The sequence below is a fragment of the Polyodon spathula genome, chromosome 1 (genome assembly GCF_017654505.1).
Source record: "Polyodon spathula isolate WHYD16114869_AA chromosome 1, ASM1765450v1, whole genome shotgun sequence".
NCBI classification, from domain to species: Eukaryota; Metazoa; Chordata; class Actinopteri; order Acipenseriformes; family Polyodontidae; genus Polyodon; species Polyodon spathula.
Genome location: NC_054534.1, coordinates 32,852,557 through 32,872,688, shown reverse-complemented (window position 1 = coordinate 32,872,688; position 20,132 = coordinate 32,852,557). Strand labels below are relative to the sequence as shown.

The 20,132-nt window shown below is 37.6% G+C and overlaps 2 protein-coding genes across 2 annotated transcripts in view; both read right to left on the bottom strand.

Moving 5' to 3' along the window:
• Nucleotides 1–9,751, bottom strand: part of LOC121317467 (bone morphogenetic protein 3-like) — a 10,210-nt gene extending 459 nt beyond the window's left edge. The window contains exons 1-3 of the mRNA XM_041253428.1: nt 9,204–9,751; nt 5,957–6,864; nt 1–3,019 (exon numbers count right to left, since the gene is read on the bottom strand). The exon at nt 1–3,019 is cut by the window's left edge and continues 459 nt beyond it. Coding sequence (XP_041109362.1) covers nt 2,828–3,019; nt 5,957–6,864; nt 9,204–9,486 — 1,383 coding nt within the window. The 5' untranslated portion in view covers nt 9,487–9,751 and the 3' untranslated portion in view covers nt 1–2,827. The remainder of the gene's footprint in view (nt 3,020–5,956; nt 6,865–9,203) is intronic.
• Nucleotides 9,752–17,063: 7,312 nt separating this feature from the next.
• Nucleotides 17,064–20,132, bottom strand: part of LOC121317459 (cilia- and flagella-associated protein 299) — a 172,911-nt gene continuing 169,842 nt past the window's right edge. The window contains exon 6 of the mRNA XM_041253415.1: nt 17,064–17,317. Coding sequence (XP_041109349.1) covers nt 17,222–17,317 — 96 coding nt within the window. The 3' untranslated portion in view covers nt 17,064–17,221. The remainder of the gene's footprint in view (nt 17,318–20,132) is intronic.

Below are 20,132 nucleotides of genomic sequence, written 5' to 3'. Positions count from 1 at the left end.
TACATATCTATAGTACCTAGTTATCTGTGAAACCGTTTTCAAATATTTGGTTTACTGACTTCATTCTGTATATTTATTGATTGTGCATTGGCTAGTAGCAGAGTGGGAGATAGAGCAGCTGAAGTCTGCTCTGAGCCAGCTCAAATATTTCCTATGGTAAACAGGCCCAGAAAGGAACAATACCTTTAATCAGGGTGGGTCGTATTGAGATTGCCCATGACAAACAAAAGCAGCAAAGCCAATGGAAAAAGACTCACAGTTACCGTAGACGTACAGGTGAACAACACTTTTACATTAAGGGTTAAATAACCACATAAACAAAATACATGTATTTTTGTGTTGGTAGAAACTGTTTAACTTACGTATGTACTGTGAGTATTTACACAAATTAAAAAACAAAACAAAACAAAAAAAAACAGATGCACGTCAATGGAGTCAACAAGTGTTCAAATATATGTTATTAACATGCACAAGAAACAGAACACGGTAAATCACCAAGTCTCTCAGATATTTCTACTGTACTGTTCTGAGTGCCCTGCTCAATGTCCTAGGTAGCTTGATGCAGAAAGACAACTGGGTGTGAATAAACCAGAGAGAAAGAAAAAAAAAAATACTAAAACATTACAGCAGCTTATAAACTTTTCATAATCCATAGTCATTTTCAAATACACTAACAGTCTTTGATTATTGTTTTTAAGGTGATATATTCCTAAATGTGCCATTAAATACACTTTACTTACAAAAAACTCCTCTTATCTATTGCTAAAGATGAGCAGGGAATGAGATGTCTGTGTACACCTAATATTGTATGTCACAATTGAATCATTTTTTGTCCCCTTACATATTAAACATGACACTTGACACCTTTAAAAATATTGTGACGAAGCAGACATTAAAGTATGAATGAGTCTTTACTGCGTAACACCCAAATTGTTGATTATAGTAGCTGTCACATGACCGGTGACTGCTGCTAACTGTACACCAGCAGATTCAAGAGGAGCATATTGGAGATACTGTGCATCTTCTCATGGTGTATCATTTATTATTTTCAGATGCATTGCTAGTTAATTGTATTTTTAAAATGGATTGTGGTCTAAAGTTTGCATTGTAAATATACATTTAAAAATATTATGCTTGCAGAATCATTAAATCCAACTGGATAATGTATTCTTTCACAGCACTGAAAGTTTGTAGTAGAAACACAGTACTGATTTCATTTTAATAAACAGAAAAGAAACTTACATTATTGTAAGTAATATTTTATACCAAGAATAAATGCATTTATAAAAAATATATACATATATTAAGTACATTTAAAACATACTGGCCCAATTTGTATCCTGTTTGTTCATGGGCTCTGCAATAGCTTAGTGCTTAAAATTATGCTTTCTGGTCAAATTTGGGCAACATACATCACTTTGAATGCCCGAGATTAAATGGGTACCACAAGTACAGTGCCGACTGTTTTAATTGTATAATATGGTACAGTAAAAAACACCTGATGGGTTTGTTTAAAGGAATACTGCAATTTCAAAGTTTTTTTTTTTTTTTTTTTACACCTCGTAAATATGATGAATGTTTTAAGTAACAACGTAATTTAGCTGTCCTCAAATGGGTTTGGTTTTTTTTGCTGCACACTTTATTATCATGCTTTACTGATCCTGTAAATACAGCAAAATCGAACTCCTTGGTTAAGTTTGTAAAATCCTTCAACCTGCTTTGATTTCAGGAATAAAATATAACAGGCAACAATTTGACAGACACATTCCCAAAAGCCTATAGCCAATCAACTGCTCCCTTTCTGGCGTAGCTGGTGACCCCGCCCCCCAACACCCTTTGCATTTTACATGTTCATTAATTTGGTAAGTAGACAGATGAACCATCTCCTTAACACTTTTAGGTCAGACGCTGGAGAGCAAGTAGTGTTACATAGGAGGATATGCAAATACTGAAGCAACATATCATCAGACAGGACTTTTCTCAAAAGCACTGATAAAAAATATACAGAAAAAGACAGAACCAATACTGCATATCGGACATGTAAGAAATAAATGATTGGTACATTTACAGGGTGTATCACAGAAACACGAGGGTTGGAATCATTTCTATGTGTAGCGTGTGCACATTAGGTGAATCTAGCTGATTACACAGCGCTGATATGTGACAATGAATGAAAGACAAATTATTGAAGTTATAAATAATAATAAACTGCATTATGATGCCAGTTACTAAACTTTAATCTGGTTTCAACTAAAATTACATCTGATTATATTTTGGTTTTGAATAGAACTCGATAACAGCCATAAAAATGTCTATACACCCCTCTTCCCTAAGAAAATGATTTCTGACTGCAGTAATGTGTTTTTTTTTTTAAGAGATACTATATTGATACTTTATGGTGATACTGTACAATAGAAAGGGCACCTTGATAAACAAAAAAGAAAAGGTTTGTCCAGCAGGAGTTCATGAGGCCATCATATTTCTGATTCAGGGCAGTTAGGGGCTTCATATACGGTTCTTTAAAACATTCTCCCCTCTATTAGGTACTAGTTATCTTTCATCTTTACTGTAGAAACTGGTTTCAGAACTGCCTCATCAGTTAGTCATTCAGTCGTTAAATCGACAGTGTAGAGCATCAACTGTTACGATGCTGTCCATGTTTGTGTATAAAAGGATCTTTGTGTCCGCCTATCCAATTTCATAATCGTTGGAGCTTAAAAAAGTAACCAAAACTGGAACTCTTCACTTTTGATCAGAATTTATCTTCCAGTGCAAAAAAAAAAAAATCCAAAGTGGAGGAATAATTGAAGTGAATGTCTCCATGTTGTTATCTGCAGGCACACGACTCCACAGTCATGTTGGGGTAGACCTTGAGGACCACGTTCTTGCTCTCGTCAAAGAATAATATAGTGAGGGAGGACATGCGTTCAGGCACGCAGCAGGGCTCCGGTATCCCAGGAACCACACCCACTGCTCTCACGATGCTCTGGATGGTGGCGTGGTTCGACGGCTTTAAAGACTGGAAGAAAGCAAAGCAATTAAAACCATATTTGAAACGACATCACAGATGAATCTTGCTAAAGTTAGCAGGGGTGCATTTAGGTTGCTGAAAATAAGTCTACATTTTAAACCCATTATTAAGCCCAATATTATCTCCTGCACCATCTTGACTGAGAGGATAACACAAAAGACGCTGAAACTGATATTGCATTACATTTAAAAAAAAAAAAAACTTTATACTATCTTCATTTCTAAAGATATTCTGAAGGAAAAAAATGAAGGCCAATTCCAGCAGCTTGATGAATTGAACAAACTCTCCCTCCACTCCCTCCCTAAATCTTCACCTAATATTTACAGACCAGATTCAAAAGGCCTGAACCCAACTGCAAATACAATGAAGTCCTTACTAACTTCAACAGAACCATCAGATGGACATGGAATGGTTCATTTTATGATGAATCATGTCATTCTTAACATTGCAAGCAAAACACCTAAACATTGTCTTTATTGAAAAACAGCAACAACTAAAGAATGAAGCCACATAGCACTGCAGTGAATCACTGAGGAATCCTCTATTCCCTTTATATGCAGGTGATCCCCTTAGGGTCTCAGCCACTCCTAATTCAACTTACTACAAAACCTTTTGCAGCCCAATGCTAATCAAAAGGACTTCAGACCTACATCAGCTAACTTAAATTACAGGGGGTGTTCGTCCACAGGTTAACAACCTCCCTCCACCTGTAAAACTAACTAGAAAGGGACAAATGCCCAGAACCCCTGGGGTCAATCTAATAGTTCTCCAGCTTCCATCTTTATTATAAACAATCTACCTTACATGTAAGAAAAGACTGCTGAGGTGGATAGAAAAGACTGCTCAGGCACTCTTGTGAAATGCCACAGCAATGTAGAAATGGCCCTGCTTTTAGTTTTATTCACCTAAAAGTCAGTGCTAAATTCTCATTTTAGGGTTAAATGCAACTAGACCATTTGGCCACTAGATCTGTAGAGGTGGGATGAAAATAGTTACTCAAACCAAAACAATATGTTGGCTTTTTTTTTTTTTTTTGAGTATTAATAGTATTGTTAGTACATACATTTTCAGTTTGTGTGTTTTTTTGTGTGGTACTCATGACTGGCTTGGAATGTGTGGATTCTCCTCAGAACTAAACCTGAAGATTTGGGCAATATTTACCCAAAACTATACTGTCAAATGAAGGCTTCACATTCCTAGATTGCACACAATATATAGTGCTCAAGAAGTGTTTATTTAGCATTTTACATGTCAAACATCTCCCCGCAAAGAAGGATGCTATGAGCAGTACAACTGGCAGTGGTTACTGCTACATCCTTGATTTATAAAAACATATTGCTTGGGTTATCAAAACCTTTCATTGAGGAACTTTGATAAAGCAAGGAATTGGATTAGTGTGGCTTCACTTAACCACTAATGTGTAGAAACTTCTGGGAACTGAAATTCAGTTTCAGAAATTGGTATTGCAGACATCAATCCCTGTCTTAGACAGGACTGCTGTTAAGCTTGTTAGTGGATATCAGAGCCCCCTGAAATGTGAATTTAGTATAATACCTGCTAAATTAACTGTATAAAAAAATATGCTGCTCTATCCAGGCATCGAGATCCACCTACAGTGAACCAGTATTTAGGATAAGACAATACTACACTGAAACATTTCTAATGAGCTGGTACTTATTACTTGAGCAGCAGGTGGCATTTGCACTGTATGTATCTGGTTTTTTTTGTGTTTTTTTTTGTTTTTCTGGGGGCAACCAAGAAAAGCAGTAGTTTGGCAATTGGTTAAAATGATAAACAGCAAAACAGATTTGCATCCATCAAAATGACTTTAGTATATATTGTATGCTCACCACCTCCACCTGCTTGTAATTTGAAACATTTAGAAATGTAGTCACAATCCAAATACCATATTACTTAAATTTGGCACCACCCTTGAATTAAAGACGCCCTCGTATTGATGCTGCAGACACAGATCAGCTTTATAATAGAGGCTGCTCTCGAATAAACACTGCTACCAATAAAGAAACATTAAAATATCCCCCCCCCACCCCTCCTCCACTAAAAAAATACACACACAATAAACAAATAAACGTGCAACACTGACTATGTACATGATGTAACGCCTCCGAAGATACGAGAGCCTCAATCTAGCAGGTACATTACAAACTAATGTACACACACATAGTAAGCACATTTTATGGTAGTATAGTTCTGAAAGAAACTGCAAGATAAACTACGTACAGAACAACAGTCCTTCTGTTAAGAAAAAAAATAACCGAGGAGGATATATGTGGTGCAGAAAACCATCTACGTCACACTCTTGGATTTAACGGCAACACCAGCATTGCCCCGCCCCTAACAACAAATACACACTCCTGATTCGCTGGTACAGTACTCCCCTGATCTTCCAACTCCCACCTAATAGGCTCTCGGTAATTGTCACGATAAATGTACTGTAGTCAAAATAAGTTAGCCACACGCTGCTACATACAAGTAGGCTACCATATTACAGAAAATAAGCAACCGTGATACTGTTAAAATGTCATAAATCATGTAATAAAATACTGCCGCGTTTGAAAATTGTAGTATTATTAATAAAGGTCACCCTTGTATAAAGGCCACCCTCTTAAGCGCCGCAGTCATTTTGATCAATTTAAAATAAATGGTGCGGCGCCAAATTGAAGTAATACGGTATTTGAAGTTGTCAGTGATGGCTCTGGATAACAAGTGTTTTGCTGCATTACTTACAAACTAGCAGATTCAACTATCCACCCACTAGTCAAAGTAAATGTGTTTTATTGTCTTTATACCTAATGTGATGTGTTTTATTCCTTTTTCCAACCACAATATATACATAGTCTTACGTAACTGTAATACAAATACATGCACGTGCTCCTTGTGTTACAACTTGTATTGGAAACCTACCTTAGGCATGGGAAACTGGCAGGACCCAGAGCAGTAGTAGGCATCAAAAGACTTCGGGGAAATAATCCACTCGCTCCAGCCAATGTCAGCAAAATCCACCTTCAGGTACCTGCGGGCACAATTCCGTGGCTCGTTCCACTGCTTCCGTCGAGCCTTTTTCAAAGTCTGTTCATCAAACTGGAGGGTCTGCACCTTGTGCCGATTGCTCTTTCGCTGTTTCTTTTTGTTCCTCTGTCGTTCTGCTGGGCGAGTCTCCAGTGTTTTGTACGGATTCCTCTCTCCCCAGGCCTGGGCCTCGTTGAACTGGAACTCTGCCCCTGGCAGCTCGTTGTTCTGCAGTGGGAAGAGGATGTTAGCGGATCGCTTGCTCCTCCGCTCATCGGTGCTGTTTCGTGTGTGCACTCCCAGCTTGTGGAGGCCGGGGGCCAGGGACCGCCCTCGTCTTGGCAGTGTTGACGCTACAGCTTCTGATTCTGAGATTGCAGAGTCATTTGCGTACACCAGAATGTATGGGGAGCGCTTAGAAAGCAGCTTTTTCCAGGGCCTGCTTCCTTGCAAGGTGATCTCAATCCCGATCAGAAGCTCGTCCTTGTGCTTGGCTTCGTTCAGGACACGTGTAATGTCCTTCCACTGCCATGACAGGAAGTTTCGATAGACAGTGGAGACATTGATAAGGAAGTGCCCCAGAGTCCTGGTGTTGTTGGCCACAGAAGAAAAACTCCAGACGGCAAGATGGATGTGGGCTCGTTTTCTGGGGCTATGGCGACCACAGCTCATGGGTCTTGCACACCTCCGGCTTGTGTTCAGCAAGTCTCCTATATAGTAATGTAATGTGGCAGAGAGAATGTCTTCTGATTTCGTTAGGGAGGTCAGGTTAAAGATTTGCAGTTGCTTATCTCTAATGGTGCCTAGGATAAAGAAAAAGTCAAAATGTATACAGTTGATGTATTGCTAATTCTAATTCAGAACAACCCCAGACAGACCATCTGAATGTTGACGACTTTTATTCTGATACTTGTTGAGTGTAATACATATTTAAGTTGTGTCAATACATCTTTACTGAGGAATTTAAAAGTAGATCAATATTATACTCATAACAGTAAATACAAAGATTAGTGAGTTCTTGGTACAAATCATAATACCGCAGTAATCTAAATAGATTACAATTGAGTGTATAAACTGGCTCAGGTTCAAGAATATAAGCTACAACTCAAACTCTCTGCTTAAAGTATATTAGAAGTTGAGCTCACTGAGATGAAAACCCATTTCCAAAAAAGATCTCTCTAATCCTTGAAATAAACCCAACCACCAATTAGGCCTAATCCACACTAAATGCATTATTTGCCATTGCATTAATGTATCACTGCTTTTAGGCTAAAAGCAGGCAGAATGAGGTTTACAATATGGGTTTGTAAGAGTGGTATCTTTTCTGGGGTTCCATATGTTTTTTTTCTAAGAACCAACTGTCAAAACAGGAAAAGCCAGTGGTGTCTTTCTTCTGTGTACTCCCAGGTGGGTCAGTTAAATAGAATTACTGTGGTCTGCAGCTCATAGTTTTAACAGCTAGGAAGACAACAGGTGGCATTACTGAGCTAGAAGAGAGAAATGCAGCCCTACAGCCAGTCTGTTAAGCTGGGGTCAGCTGTGAGACACAGGGCCTCATTTCAGTAAAGTCAATATTCCAACTTGGAAATTTGCAGAAATGTAGCAGAGTTTGCAAGTTACCCCATTAGCTGGTGGTTAGAGTGGTCACACTCATTACTTCCGGGTTGGATCAGATCCACCTGAATAAACTGGAACCTTCAAATGCGTTTGCTTTTTATACCTTCCTGTACATGACTTCAGATAAAGCATATTTCTCTTTTTGAGTGTTGCTTTATTTCCTTTTGCCAGTGATGAAAAAAAAAAAAAAAAACTTGAATAGGTAACGCTTTGTAACATGTTGGTCTTTACTATTTCAACACTGCAGACATATGGAGATCTAGGAAAGACACCCCATGAAAAACTGCAGACCAGTGTTGTAGCATAGGAAAAAAAAAACAGTGAACTTCGCAGGCCAGTAAAATGATATCCTGTACGTGTAAGTCAATGTGTCTTTCTTTTTCAGCATAAACCACTGCAGCTATTTCATTGGTTATCTTTCTGTATGGCTACAGCTAAAAGAGTTTAAATATGATTATGTGAAAACAAACATGTTTTAGTTGAAGTAAACAGAAGTCAATCTATATTAAAGACCAAATTGTATAATTATTGATATAAAACACTTTTATTAATTCACCATGAACAGGTACTTGTAATCTCGACTGAAAAAGTAATCGGACAATATATAAGTTAACGTTTTAGTTTAAGTCCACGTTTTACGTTATCAGATTTCCAATTATTAAAGAATATATTAGACTGCCTATAAAATACATCAAACTGAAACTTCAGTGTCATTATCTTAAGTCACCAGTAGGTGGGAGTGTTTTCTTACTGAAGAAACATTGCGGCTTTGTCTAGGAATTAAACTTGTCTGTGCGGCAAGTGTTTGTGGAACGAATCAGAAATCCATAGAAAGTAAACAAAAATAACTTTTCAATATTTGCTACAGCTTAGTGAGTGATAAATTATCTGTTAAAAATCAACCTTCTCTTAAAGCAGCATTCATTGGACATTTATTTAAATAATGTACCTTTTAAACTAAAATAGTTTAGCCGAGGTTAGATGTAAGCTGTAGGTTTAAATGCAGTCAATCCTGGAAGAAATTCTCTTACATTCACGTTTAAGGTAATTACATAATCGACTGTTTTTGCGATATCTGCGGTTTATTTAGGCATCCAAATGCAATTAAAGAAATACTTTTCAAATACAACAAAGTAGTTATTTATGGAAATCGGTACTTTTAAAATAAACATTAAATAATAATTGTGTTTAGGATTAAGATCTTATCAACCTTTTATACTGAACATTTAGTTTTGCTTCACACATTGTTATATCCACTTTCACTCTACGACACGATGGCACAATATTATCATTCAACAGGGAATCCTAGTATTGTGTTCTGTGTTGCAGTGTACATCCAAATACATACATATTAAATACATACGTAATAAATACATTAATAAATAGCAAAAGCTACACAAACACTGCCTATAATGCGCATTATCATATTCGTAATAGATGAAAATATGCAGCAATATTAAATATGTATCTACCTGTACAATATAACAATCCAGAAACGACAATCCTCATTGTTAAATATACTTACCCCACTTAGCTTTAAAACTCCGAACTGTATTCCCATCCCTGAACTGAAAACCTGTTCTCTTGTACTTATCATACAGCATCGCCATGTGTTCTGAGACGGTGTCCCGCAAAAGCAGGTCATTTTCAGCTTCAGAAATGTCATATGTATCCCCAGTCCTGTCGAAATCTCCCAACTCGACATTTTTCTTGAGTCCTGAAAAATGATCTTTTAGCAAATCACAAGATCCAAAGCAAAAATAGCTCCACGCGAACAACAGGACAGACAAACTGTGATACTGAGCCATCCTGCAAGTTTCAGCTGCAAGAGAAGGTGTTGAACTGTGCTGGGCTCCAGCTGGACTTACGCGTTCAGGTGTGTTCTACCATCACCACCACTCGAATGGCAATTTTTAAAATTCTTTCCTTGACTTTCTTGTAGCTCGTTGCAAGCGGTGAGTTACTGTCAGTGTCAGCGTTAACGTGTTATTAATTAAGCAGTGATCAGTAGTGGGTTTGTTTTTCTGTCCTCTGCTCCTGTGAGGCGCAGTTCTCTTGTTTTTTTTTTTTTTTAATCTTAGATCAGGGCTGATCTCTGAATCGACAGCCAATCGCACCACTTCTCTACTTTATTGAAGGTAAAGCACAAACTGCAGTGTCACGGATGTGGTGGATGCGGGACAATCTGCATACGTTTGTATCTGCTTCCTTAGTGTACCTGTTGTTAAAAGTACCGGATAGCTGACGTTTGTTTTACTGTCTCAATTTTGTATTATTATATAGCTTTCGTTGCTTGATTTCTTCCAAAGCTGGGAAGCCTATTATTATTATTATTATTATTATTATTATTATTATTATTATTATTATTATAATAATAATAATAATAATAATAATAATAATAATTTGTTTTATTTATTTATTTTTCTTCCAAAAATTGCTCAAAAACTCAGGAAATTAGGTACGCTGCCTATGTGCAATAGTTGATGATAGTCGGCAAATTTGCGTAAATCACATAGTTCGGCAGCCATATTGGATTTTGTGGAATTTGTTTAAAAGCCTATGTATTAAAAACTACTTGCTGCAGAGTTCTGAAAATTGCTATACATGTTGAGGGGTAGTCCATGATTAACTGTTGTTAATATGAAGCTGATTGGTACTGTGGTTTGGCAACTACATTGATTTAATGTCATAAAATTACCATAAAAATATAAAATCATCAAAATTCAAACATCTTCTCTGAAACCGCTTATCCAATAGCTTTTACTCTTGTTGAAGGGAGGTTGCTACAGTAAAAAACATGGCTACTGTGGGCCAATGAGATTTCAGCATTGATCTTTCAGCACATATTGCAGTACAGTGGTACAATGCAGTAGACATATGAAACTTTGTATAATAGTAGAGAACTATGAGAAGTAATGTCAATAACAAATTGAAGATGATTGGTCACATGGTTTGGTCACTGTATCAGATTTTTGCCCAAATTTTGCAAGTTCCATAAAATGAGCACAGATGCACGTAAACTCTTGTAACTTCACATAGTTGTAGAGACCAAAGGGAAGTAATGACAACCACAAAATTAAGCTGATTCATCACATGGTTGGTGGCCATTTTGACATTTCGTCCACATTTTGCATATTCCATAACAAGAACACTGTTACATTGAAACTCTTCAAACTTTACACAGTTCTAAAGGCCGAAGAGAAGTAATCTGCACCACTAAATGGAGCTGATTGGTCACATGGATGGTGGCCATACTGATGTTTTGGCCACATTTTGCACGTTTCATAACACAATCACTGTTGCACGTAAACACTTTAAATTACACATGGTTCTACAACACTACGCAAGGTAATGCCCACAACTGAATGAAGATAATTGCTCATAACTGCTTTGAAGCCATAAAGTTGCTTGCAATTCAAATTATTATTATTATTATTATTATTATTATTATTATTATTATTATTATTATTATTATTATTACTTTGAGAAAGAGAATACAGACATGGCAACTGTGATTAAAAACTCTCCAAGTTTAAGATGTTTTAATTGCAAATTTATAATCATACCTACTGATATGGTTCTGATCCATTCTAGAATGTCTCGGATGCTGAAGTCTTGAACCATTCCAAAATTAGTCAACCTATTATGGCATTATCTTTGGTTCAAGGGAAGTTTTAATACAATGCAAGGTCATGAGATTTACGAAGATGCACTGTACAGTTGGCTTTGTCAGCTTGTGTGTCCACAAACATTGCAGCATTCTACAATATATAAATAGAGATATATTAGTGCTGATTTTAAAGGGTTTTTTTTTTCTTCAAGTGTAAATCATTACATTTTTCCAAGGTACAAAAGCACCTTTTGAAATTAGTTTTGTAAATTGAACAGGTTTTTCATATTTACACATTGGATAATAAGAATCACTTATGATGAACACATCACAATTGGAAAAAAAAAATCTTTCACTCCCAAACTTAGTCTACCTAGTCTAGTATTCGAATGATCAATTTACGAGCATCATCACCATGCTTGTTAATATCAGGTTTTTAACATTAAGTTTTACAGACAGATGCAGAACACATGTTTCTAATCCTTCATCATCTTTCTCTGGCAGTCCACTGGATCTGTCTATCTTGCTATTGTTGTGCAGTATGTTGGTCTCAAATGCTTACCTGAGTCATATTTTGTAAAGTGCAGTAGGATAAAGGTTAAATACAGTATGTCCAGTAACTCTGGATCATAAACTGGACTGGCAACGCATTGTATCTGAAGAATGAGCATAACACAAATGAGACTACTTTATTCTCTTTTTTATTTTTCAAACCAAATCAATTTCGTCTTACATCCCTAGCTATAGTTAATCAAACCTAAAAGGCTAAAAGTAAAACAACATAACCAGAAACTGTTTTCTTTGACAAATCACCCATGAGAAGTTGAGTTACTCATTTTGCAGTGAGTTTTTAATAAGTACAGCAGTATAACAAGATTCATGCAGTGTGCCCCAGCAAAGACCTGTGTTTGTGATGCGGCACTGAATCAAGTGGCTTATTCAGGGCATTAACAGGTCTAATTTCTATTTTGCAGCGTTCAGTTGACTGAAGCAGACACATCCTGCACATTGCATCCCTTACACACTAAATACGTCCCATATAAAGAGTTTAAATATGCACTTTCAGTGTGTCCCTTTCAAGGGCGCTCATGAGGAAATAATTATTTCCCCCTCGAACATTTGATCGCAAAGAATATCAGAATGTTATGTTTCAGATATTGCTTAGGGAGCTGTCCTACCAGATGTTACATGAGATTGCGTGCAGTCCTCTCTCTTCCAATATTCTCATAGGTTCATCAAACTCCAGAATGCACGTTTCACTAACACCATTAAAGACTGGTTGCTGCACTGAAGGGTCACACATTTTAAGATTAAATGGGAAGGAAGTGTGATCTGATGGTTTCACAAGTCTTTTGAGAATTAGATTAGACCACTTTTAATTGTAGTGTTATTGACAAACTCTTTACTCTTAAAACATTTTTTTAAAACTGTTACACAAACTGCTATTGTGTTTTATTTCATTATTACTGATAGTTAACATATCAAACAATGAGGTGTTTTAATGACAAATAACACTATAGCGAATATTATGTATTCATTAATGTTTTTCAAGTCAAGAAGAGGAACAGATCCAATTTCAAACATCTGCTCCTCCATTTGTAGGTATTTGAATAATCAGAACATAAACAACCCTGACAGAAAAAAGGTGGTCAGTTACAGTTTTGGTATCAGACCACATAAGAGGATTGTGGCCAGAAAAAAATAGAGATGTAAACAATTTTTAATGTGGATGAAAACCAAAATGACCTCCCACCTCTGAGATTGTTGTTGTGATTTGGTTAAATGTTTGACTCGATAACAAGACAGCCTTTTGTAAGTAAATAAATGCAATATGGAAAGACGCAGTAGAACCCATCTGTTTCATGAACACTATTGCATTGGTTATTATCTATTGAAGTGGGATTTTGTTGGGCAGTATGTTCACTGTCATTTAGTTTTACACTGTGTGAATGTTAGCACAACTGAGATTTAAGTTAACATGGAAAGGAAATGTGATCTGATGATTTCAACGATGGATTAAGAATCAAAAGGCTAAACTCACAGTACTCCCCGTCTTAATATGCCTCTTGATGTCATTGTTCTTTGTGTCTCGCTTATGTGTCATTTGTTTTTTGTTTGGAGCAGTGTTGCTCAAACTTTTTAAATGCATACATTTGGTCACCCCCCACCCCCATATTAAAACGTTTGACCTTAACTTTATATTTTAACAGTTTTTTTCCCCCAATTTCATGTAAATCGCATCTTTTTTCTTTAATCACAAAAAGTCCAGATTTAGCTAAATACATACACTTATCACAAATTCAACATTTAAAATCAGTCTATATATATTTTTTTTTTACACTTAGCGAGTGAACATTTATCTGATGTGTTAAACCTGGCTTTCTAACAAATTAATCAGTGAATTTAAGTATTTTGTTTACACTTGGCAAGTCAACATTTAGCTAACATTTCTAACAAATAAATCAGTAAAATAATACATGTAATTTTTGATTTTTTTGGTTTAAACGTTTACCTGACAGATAAATCTGAAAAATACTATCGTTCAGCAATTAAATCTTTGGTTTTCACAAAATAAAGTATGCACACTGGTAGCGAAGTGAACGACACGAATACAGCACGAGTACAAAAAAAAAAAAAAAAAAGATGTACAATACTGTGAAAAAGTGTCTGATTTTCTGCATTTATGCATATTTTTGACACTGAATGTTATCAGATCTTCAACTAAAATCTAATATTAGATAAAAGGGATCCTGAGTGAACAAATAACACAACATTTTGATACTTATCATTTATTTATTAAAGAAAGTTATGCAACACCCAATGCCCCCGTGTGAAAAAGTAAATCGCCCCCTTAGACTCAATAACTGGTTACGCCACCTTTAGCAACAATAACTGCAACCAAACGCTTCCTGTAGTTATTGATCAGTCTCTCACAGCGCTGTGGAGGAATTTTGGCACTCTCCTTCATGCAGAACTGCTTCAACTCAGTGAAATTTGTGGGTTTTTGAGCATAAAATGCTAATTTCAGATCCTGCCACAACATCTCAATGGGGTTTAGGTCTGGACTTTGACTAGGCCATTCCAAAACTTTAAATTTCTTGTTATTCAACCATTCTGATATAGACCTGCATGTGTGTTTCGGATTATTGTCTTGCTGCATGACCCAGCTACGCTTCAGCTTCAACTCACAGACGGATGGCCTGACATTCTCCTGTAGAATTCTCTGATACAGAAAATAATTAATGGTTCCTTCAGTGATGGCAAGTCGTCCAGGTCCTGATGCAGCAAAGCTTCCCCAAATAATGACTATATATAGAAATCAATATTCTTTTATACTAAAACAATTGCTCAGAGAAAATGTTTATTTTTAACAAGTAATTTTTTTTTTTCTCAAAAAGATAGGTGTCAAAATTATTGGCACCCCTAACGATTCTTGTAAATAAAATAAAACAAAATTAAATGTGCATTAACATTCTACTTTTTAAAGTACATCTTAGTCTTAAGGAACTGTATTGTGGCCTTCCATGGCTTCCTGTTTCACTGGGGTATAAAAATGAGGTAACATGCGTGTAAAATTCATTTCTCATCCATTACCATGGGGAAAGGCAAAGAACTCACAAATGAAAAGAGACAAATGGTTGTTGACCTTCATAAATCAGGCAGTGGGTAAAAAAAAAAAAAAAAAAAAAAAAAAAGCTAAAAACTTAAATATACCACTTACCACTATTAAGGCAATAATTAAGAAGTTCAAAACCAGTGGAACAGTGGCAAATCTGCCTGGTAGAGGACGCAAGTGCATCTTGCTCCCACGCACAGTGAGGAAGATGGTTCGGGAGGCAAAGAATCATCCAAGGGCCACAGTTGGAGAATTACTGAACTTGGTTGCATCTTGGGGTCACCAAGCCTCCAAATCTACAATTAGACGCCACCTCCATGCCAATAGCCTATTTGGAAGAGTTGCCAGAAAAAAGCCTTTATTGAGAGCAACCAACAAATGTAAGAGCCTGGAGTTTGCTAAACAGCATTCGCACTTGGATTGGAATCGGGTGCTATGGTTATATGAGACGAAAATAGAGCTCTTTGGCCACGCACAGCAGTGGTGGGTTTGGTGTTGAAAGAAGGATGCATGTGCAGAAAAGAACCTTATACCTACTGTAAAATATGGTGGTGGATCTTTGATGTTATGTGGCTGTTTTGCTTCCACTGGTCCTGGGGCACTTGTTAAGGTCAACGGCATGAACTCTACCAAGTACCAGGACATTTTAGCCAGGAGGCTGAAACCTGGCTGCAAGTGGATCTTCCAGCAAGACAGTGACCCCAAAATCCACAAAAAAATGGTTAATTGACCACAAAATCAACATTTTGCAATGGCCATCTCAGTCTCCGGACTTGAATCCCATTGAAAACCTGTGGTTTGAATTGAAGAGGGCAGTCCATAACACTGACCGAAGGATATCAAGGATCTAGAAAAATTCTGTGTGGAGGAATGGTCTAAGATCCCTTCCAATGTGTTCTCCAATCTCATAAAAAATTATAGAAAAAGGCTCAGTGCCGTTTTCCTTGCAAGGGGAGGGTGCACAAAGTACTGAAAACAAGGGTGCCAACAATTGTGACACTTAATTTTTTTGGAAATAAATTTATAATTTGAGAAATGTGTAATTTTGGTTGATTCCCTTGAATCATTAATAAATTACAATATATTCCATGTTGGAAAATTACAATATAGCCCATTGTTGCCTTTTTGCTCATCTTTATCAAGGGTTCCAATCATTTTGGAGGTGACTGTATATCTGTCATACCTTGACATAATTACTCCTGAAAATGGTTATAAAAGTTCTCCGAAGTAATTTATTTATAAATAGGGTGGAAAAGCTAATTGACTGTTGGAGTAAATTAATACAAGTTTAGCCTTTGAAGTGAAGTAGCCTTGCATCTGTGAATGCATTGATTGCTTTAACACAACTTCCCTTTCTTGTAGTCTAGCTAAAACTCCCGCAGCCTGGGGGGGGGGGGGGGTTTGACATTAAAGTACCCGCCATCTCTCCAAGTCCTTACGCCCTTCATTTGTTTATGTAAACAGAACAAACATTGCACAGTGCAGGTCCCAGAGCAGGTTACTGCTTCCTAAATCACTTCTTCTGGGAATACAAATAAACACAGACGGCTTGCTACAGGGAATACAAACAATCAACAGCGTGTGGAGGGGTTGCTTTCAGTCAAACACTGAGTTTGGGCTATGTGGGGAGCTATTATAATGCTAAACTGAGCATCAGACATAATAACGAATCTAGCCCAGTCACGCACATACCATGTTTCACATAGAGAGAAATCCTTGCTGAAACATATAACAACTAAATTAAACAATGCAGTATGAGATGCACTGTAAAACCTCCCTGATATACTTTCTTCAGTGACATTATAATGTGAATATGTATTGTAGACAGAGATTAGACCACTTTTCACAACTATAATCTTCCACGATGGGATAAATATCTCAGGTTAGAGGAAAATTACATGTAACTTGCAATTTCAATATGGTTGCATTTACTGCCCCTTTGAATCGTTAACTATTTTTGCAGGTGTTTCATAGATTCTCTTTTAGGAACAAAAAAATATTGTGATTTCCCCACTGCTGCATTCAAACAGAAACAAGTATGTACATTGAAACAGACAAGCAGGTATGTACACAATGTCTCACCTCTTGGTGCTTCCCATATTTGAATTGGTTCACTGTTTATTCATTTTAAAAATCCAGATGTTGTGCATAATGGAATCAATACCGAATGCAAGTAAAAGGCTGCAGTACAAGCAAACAAATGACAGTGAGGGTTTTTCATTAAAACACATTTAATTTTGTTTTTTTTGTTATTTATTTCATGCCCAGCAATGACTTAATAAAAATAATTGCTACACATTTTAGCCCCATGTTTTAGTTAGGTCTTCCTTCTGGTGATGTGATCATAGATCACAGCTTGGATGTAGAGGGATGTTTGTACAGGTGTACGTGTAGAATTATCACCTGGGGACACCTAAGAGAAGAAACAAAAGTTAAGCAATCATTATTTTTTAGGATAATTAGCTAATGTGTTGCATAAATGCAAATGCAACGTGCATGTCCACTTTCTAACAAGATGGGCTTTAATAATGTGTCAGGAAGATAGTACTGTGGAAGAGAATATTTATGAGTTGTATTCCAGTGTTTAATGCAAACAATGAATAAAGAATATATATATATATATATATATATTATATATAATATATATATATATAATATATATATATATATAGGAACGATTGCGCCACGCGGTGAAATTGACAAGCAACGGGGACCAATCTCATGGTCTGGGTTCGGACCTTTCCTAAAACTATTTTAAAAGCGCGATAAAAATTCGTGTGTTATGAATACAAACAAAACAAACAAAACAGAAACAAACACCTAGCTCTCTCGGAGCTCTAACTAACAATAACGGGAACCTAACTAAACATTCAGGACGGCTAAGCCGTTTACCTCACACGGGCTAACACGGGCTACACTCAGTACTTCACCTTCGATACGACTGGACGGACGGACACGCACGCACGCACGCACGCACGCACGCACAGTGGGGCTCTTCACTCAGCAACCCAGATCAGTCTGGCTGCCTCTCTTAAATACCCTGCACCTGGCTCTAATTTATGATTACCACCAGGTGCAGGGGATTAACTAAATCATTAAACAATTAAAACAATTCAAAACCCTTAGCCCAATTCACCCACAGTGCATTCTCACATGGATTTTAGCAGGGAGGAATTTTAACCCCCTCCCTGCTATCTTACTATATATATATATATATATATATATATATATATATATATATAGAGAGAGAGAGAGAGAGAGAGAGAGAGAGAGAGAGAGAGACTTTGACTTTTAAGATCCTTTATTTAAATATTCCAAATAAAATCCATTAAAATTCAAATAAAGGTAAAACACAACAAAAGTTAAGATAAAATTTAAAAAATCCTAAAATATATCGTGTTCTCCTTAAAAACAGATTTTAAACAAAATAAAAGGATCATTAAAAAATCAATATTAAACAGTGTTTTTTTTTCTTTGTTGAAAACAGATAAAAGCCAAAATAAAACACTGTAAAACAAAAATTAAATAAAATTAGAACAAAAACTGGAGCTCCCCCTCCTCACTCACAGCACACAAGGCGTCTCCCACACACCACCTCTCCTGAAAGTCCTCCAGGTTACTGACCAGTTTAAAATACTCAAACTCTACTCTGATCTGGCTGACCACGAGCACCCTGAACTGAACCACTAAACTGGTCAGTCCAGAACCAGAGAGTTGATTTTTCCTTGTCTTTAAAATAGCCAATTTTGCCTGTCCAAATAAAAAATTAATAAGAACACACCTGTTTTTCATTTTAAAAATTGTATAGAACCCCAAAAATAAAAAGCTCCTTACTAAAAACGACCCCTAAATTATTCAGGATTCCCTGCAGTAAATTAAAAAGTGGCCGCAGCCTCTCACACTCACTGTAGGCATGAAAGAGAGTTTCCTCTGCTGAGCAAAAAGCGCACTGCTCACTGATGCTGGGGTCCACTCTATGGAGAAACCTGCCTGTGGACACAATGCAGTGTAGAATCTTCCACTGCAGGTCCCCCACTCTCTTGGCGAGAGGCGGTTTGTACAGCACCCTCCACACCGGCCTGTGCCCCTCCTCTACAGCCAAGTAAGCTCGCCACTTAGAGTCTACCAGACCCCTTAGCCTACTATACTCTGTGGCTTTAACACACAATTTGTATATCTGTTTTCCATTCATTGTGTGAAAGATCATTTCCTCCACATTCTGCAATTTAAGCAAAGTCCCTCCATTCTCTCCACCGCCCTCACCTTCCTCACCTACTGCTGGTGACACGATCATCCCTGGAAATAAGGAAAGCTGTCTCTGCTCTGTGCCTCTGGACAACTCCTCCCTCAGGACTGCCTTGAGCCGCGGGGAGAGGCAGCCCCTCAACTCACCCATCAGTCTTTCTGCAAGCCTCTCTGAGTGCCAGCCTAGCTGTGCAGTTAGCTGGGAGGCAGTTAGCCAGCAGGAGAGCTCAAGGTTTAACAGGTGGACCATCCTGGTTACACCTGCTTTTAAAAAACTGGCACAGAGCGTCATCGACTGGAGGAACTTAACTGGAAAGAGTGGATTAAAAAATAGGGGCTCCTCAAACAGGTCCTGCCCTGTCAAGGACTCCACATCCCTTTCCACCCTCACCAGCTGCCAGGCTTTTAAAATACTTTGATAAAAAGGAGGAAGTCCTGCTTTACTAAAACTGGTGTTCTCAATTAAAAACAGGTGTTTTCCTAACCCCAGCCCCCCAAATCTATTGAGAAGGAAACAGGCCAGCCTCTTCCAATGAGCCTCCTCCTCAGTGTACAGGAGTCTCTGAACCGCCTGCAGTCTGAAGGCTGCCACCCTGCTGGCAATGCTGACTAGCCCCTGCCCCCCCTCATCACTAGGGAGGTAGAGGACTGCCGGCCTCAAACTGTGTCTCCCGCTCCAAAAGAACTCCAGCAACACTCTCTGGATCTCCTTCACCAGGCCCTGGGGTGGGTCCAAGCATACCAGCTTGTGCCACAAGCTAGAGGCCACCAGATTATTAATAACAAGCACCCGGCCCTTGAAGGACAGTTGAGCCAGCAGTCCCTTCCACCTCTGCAGCCGCCCCCTCACCCTATCCAACAAACCCTCCCAGTTCTTTTTCATGTAGTTTTCTGTTCCGAGGTACACCCCCAACACTTTAATACCTGTTCTGTTCCATTTCAGCCCCTCAGGCAGGAAAGGAGGGGTGCCCTCATCCCAGCTG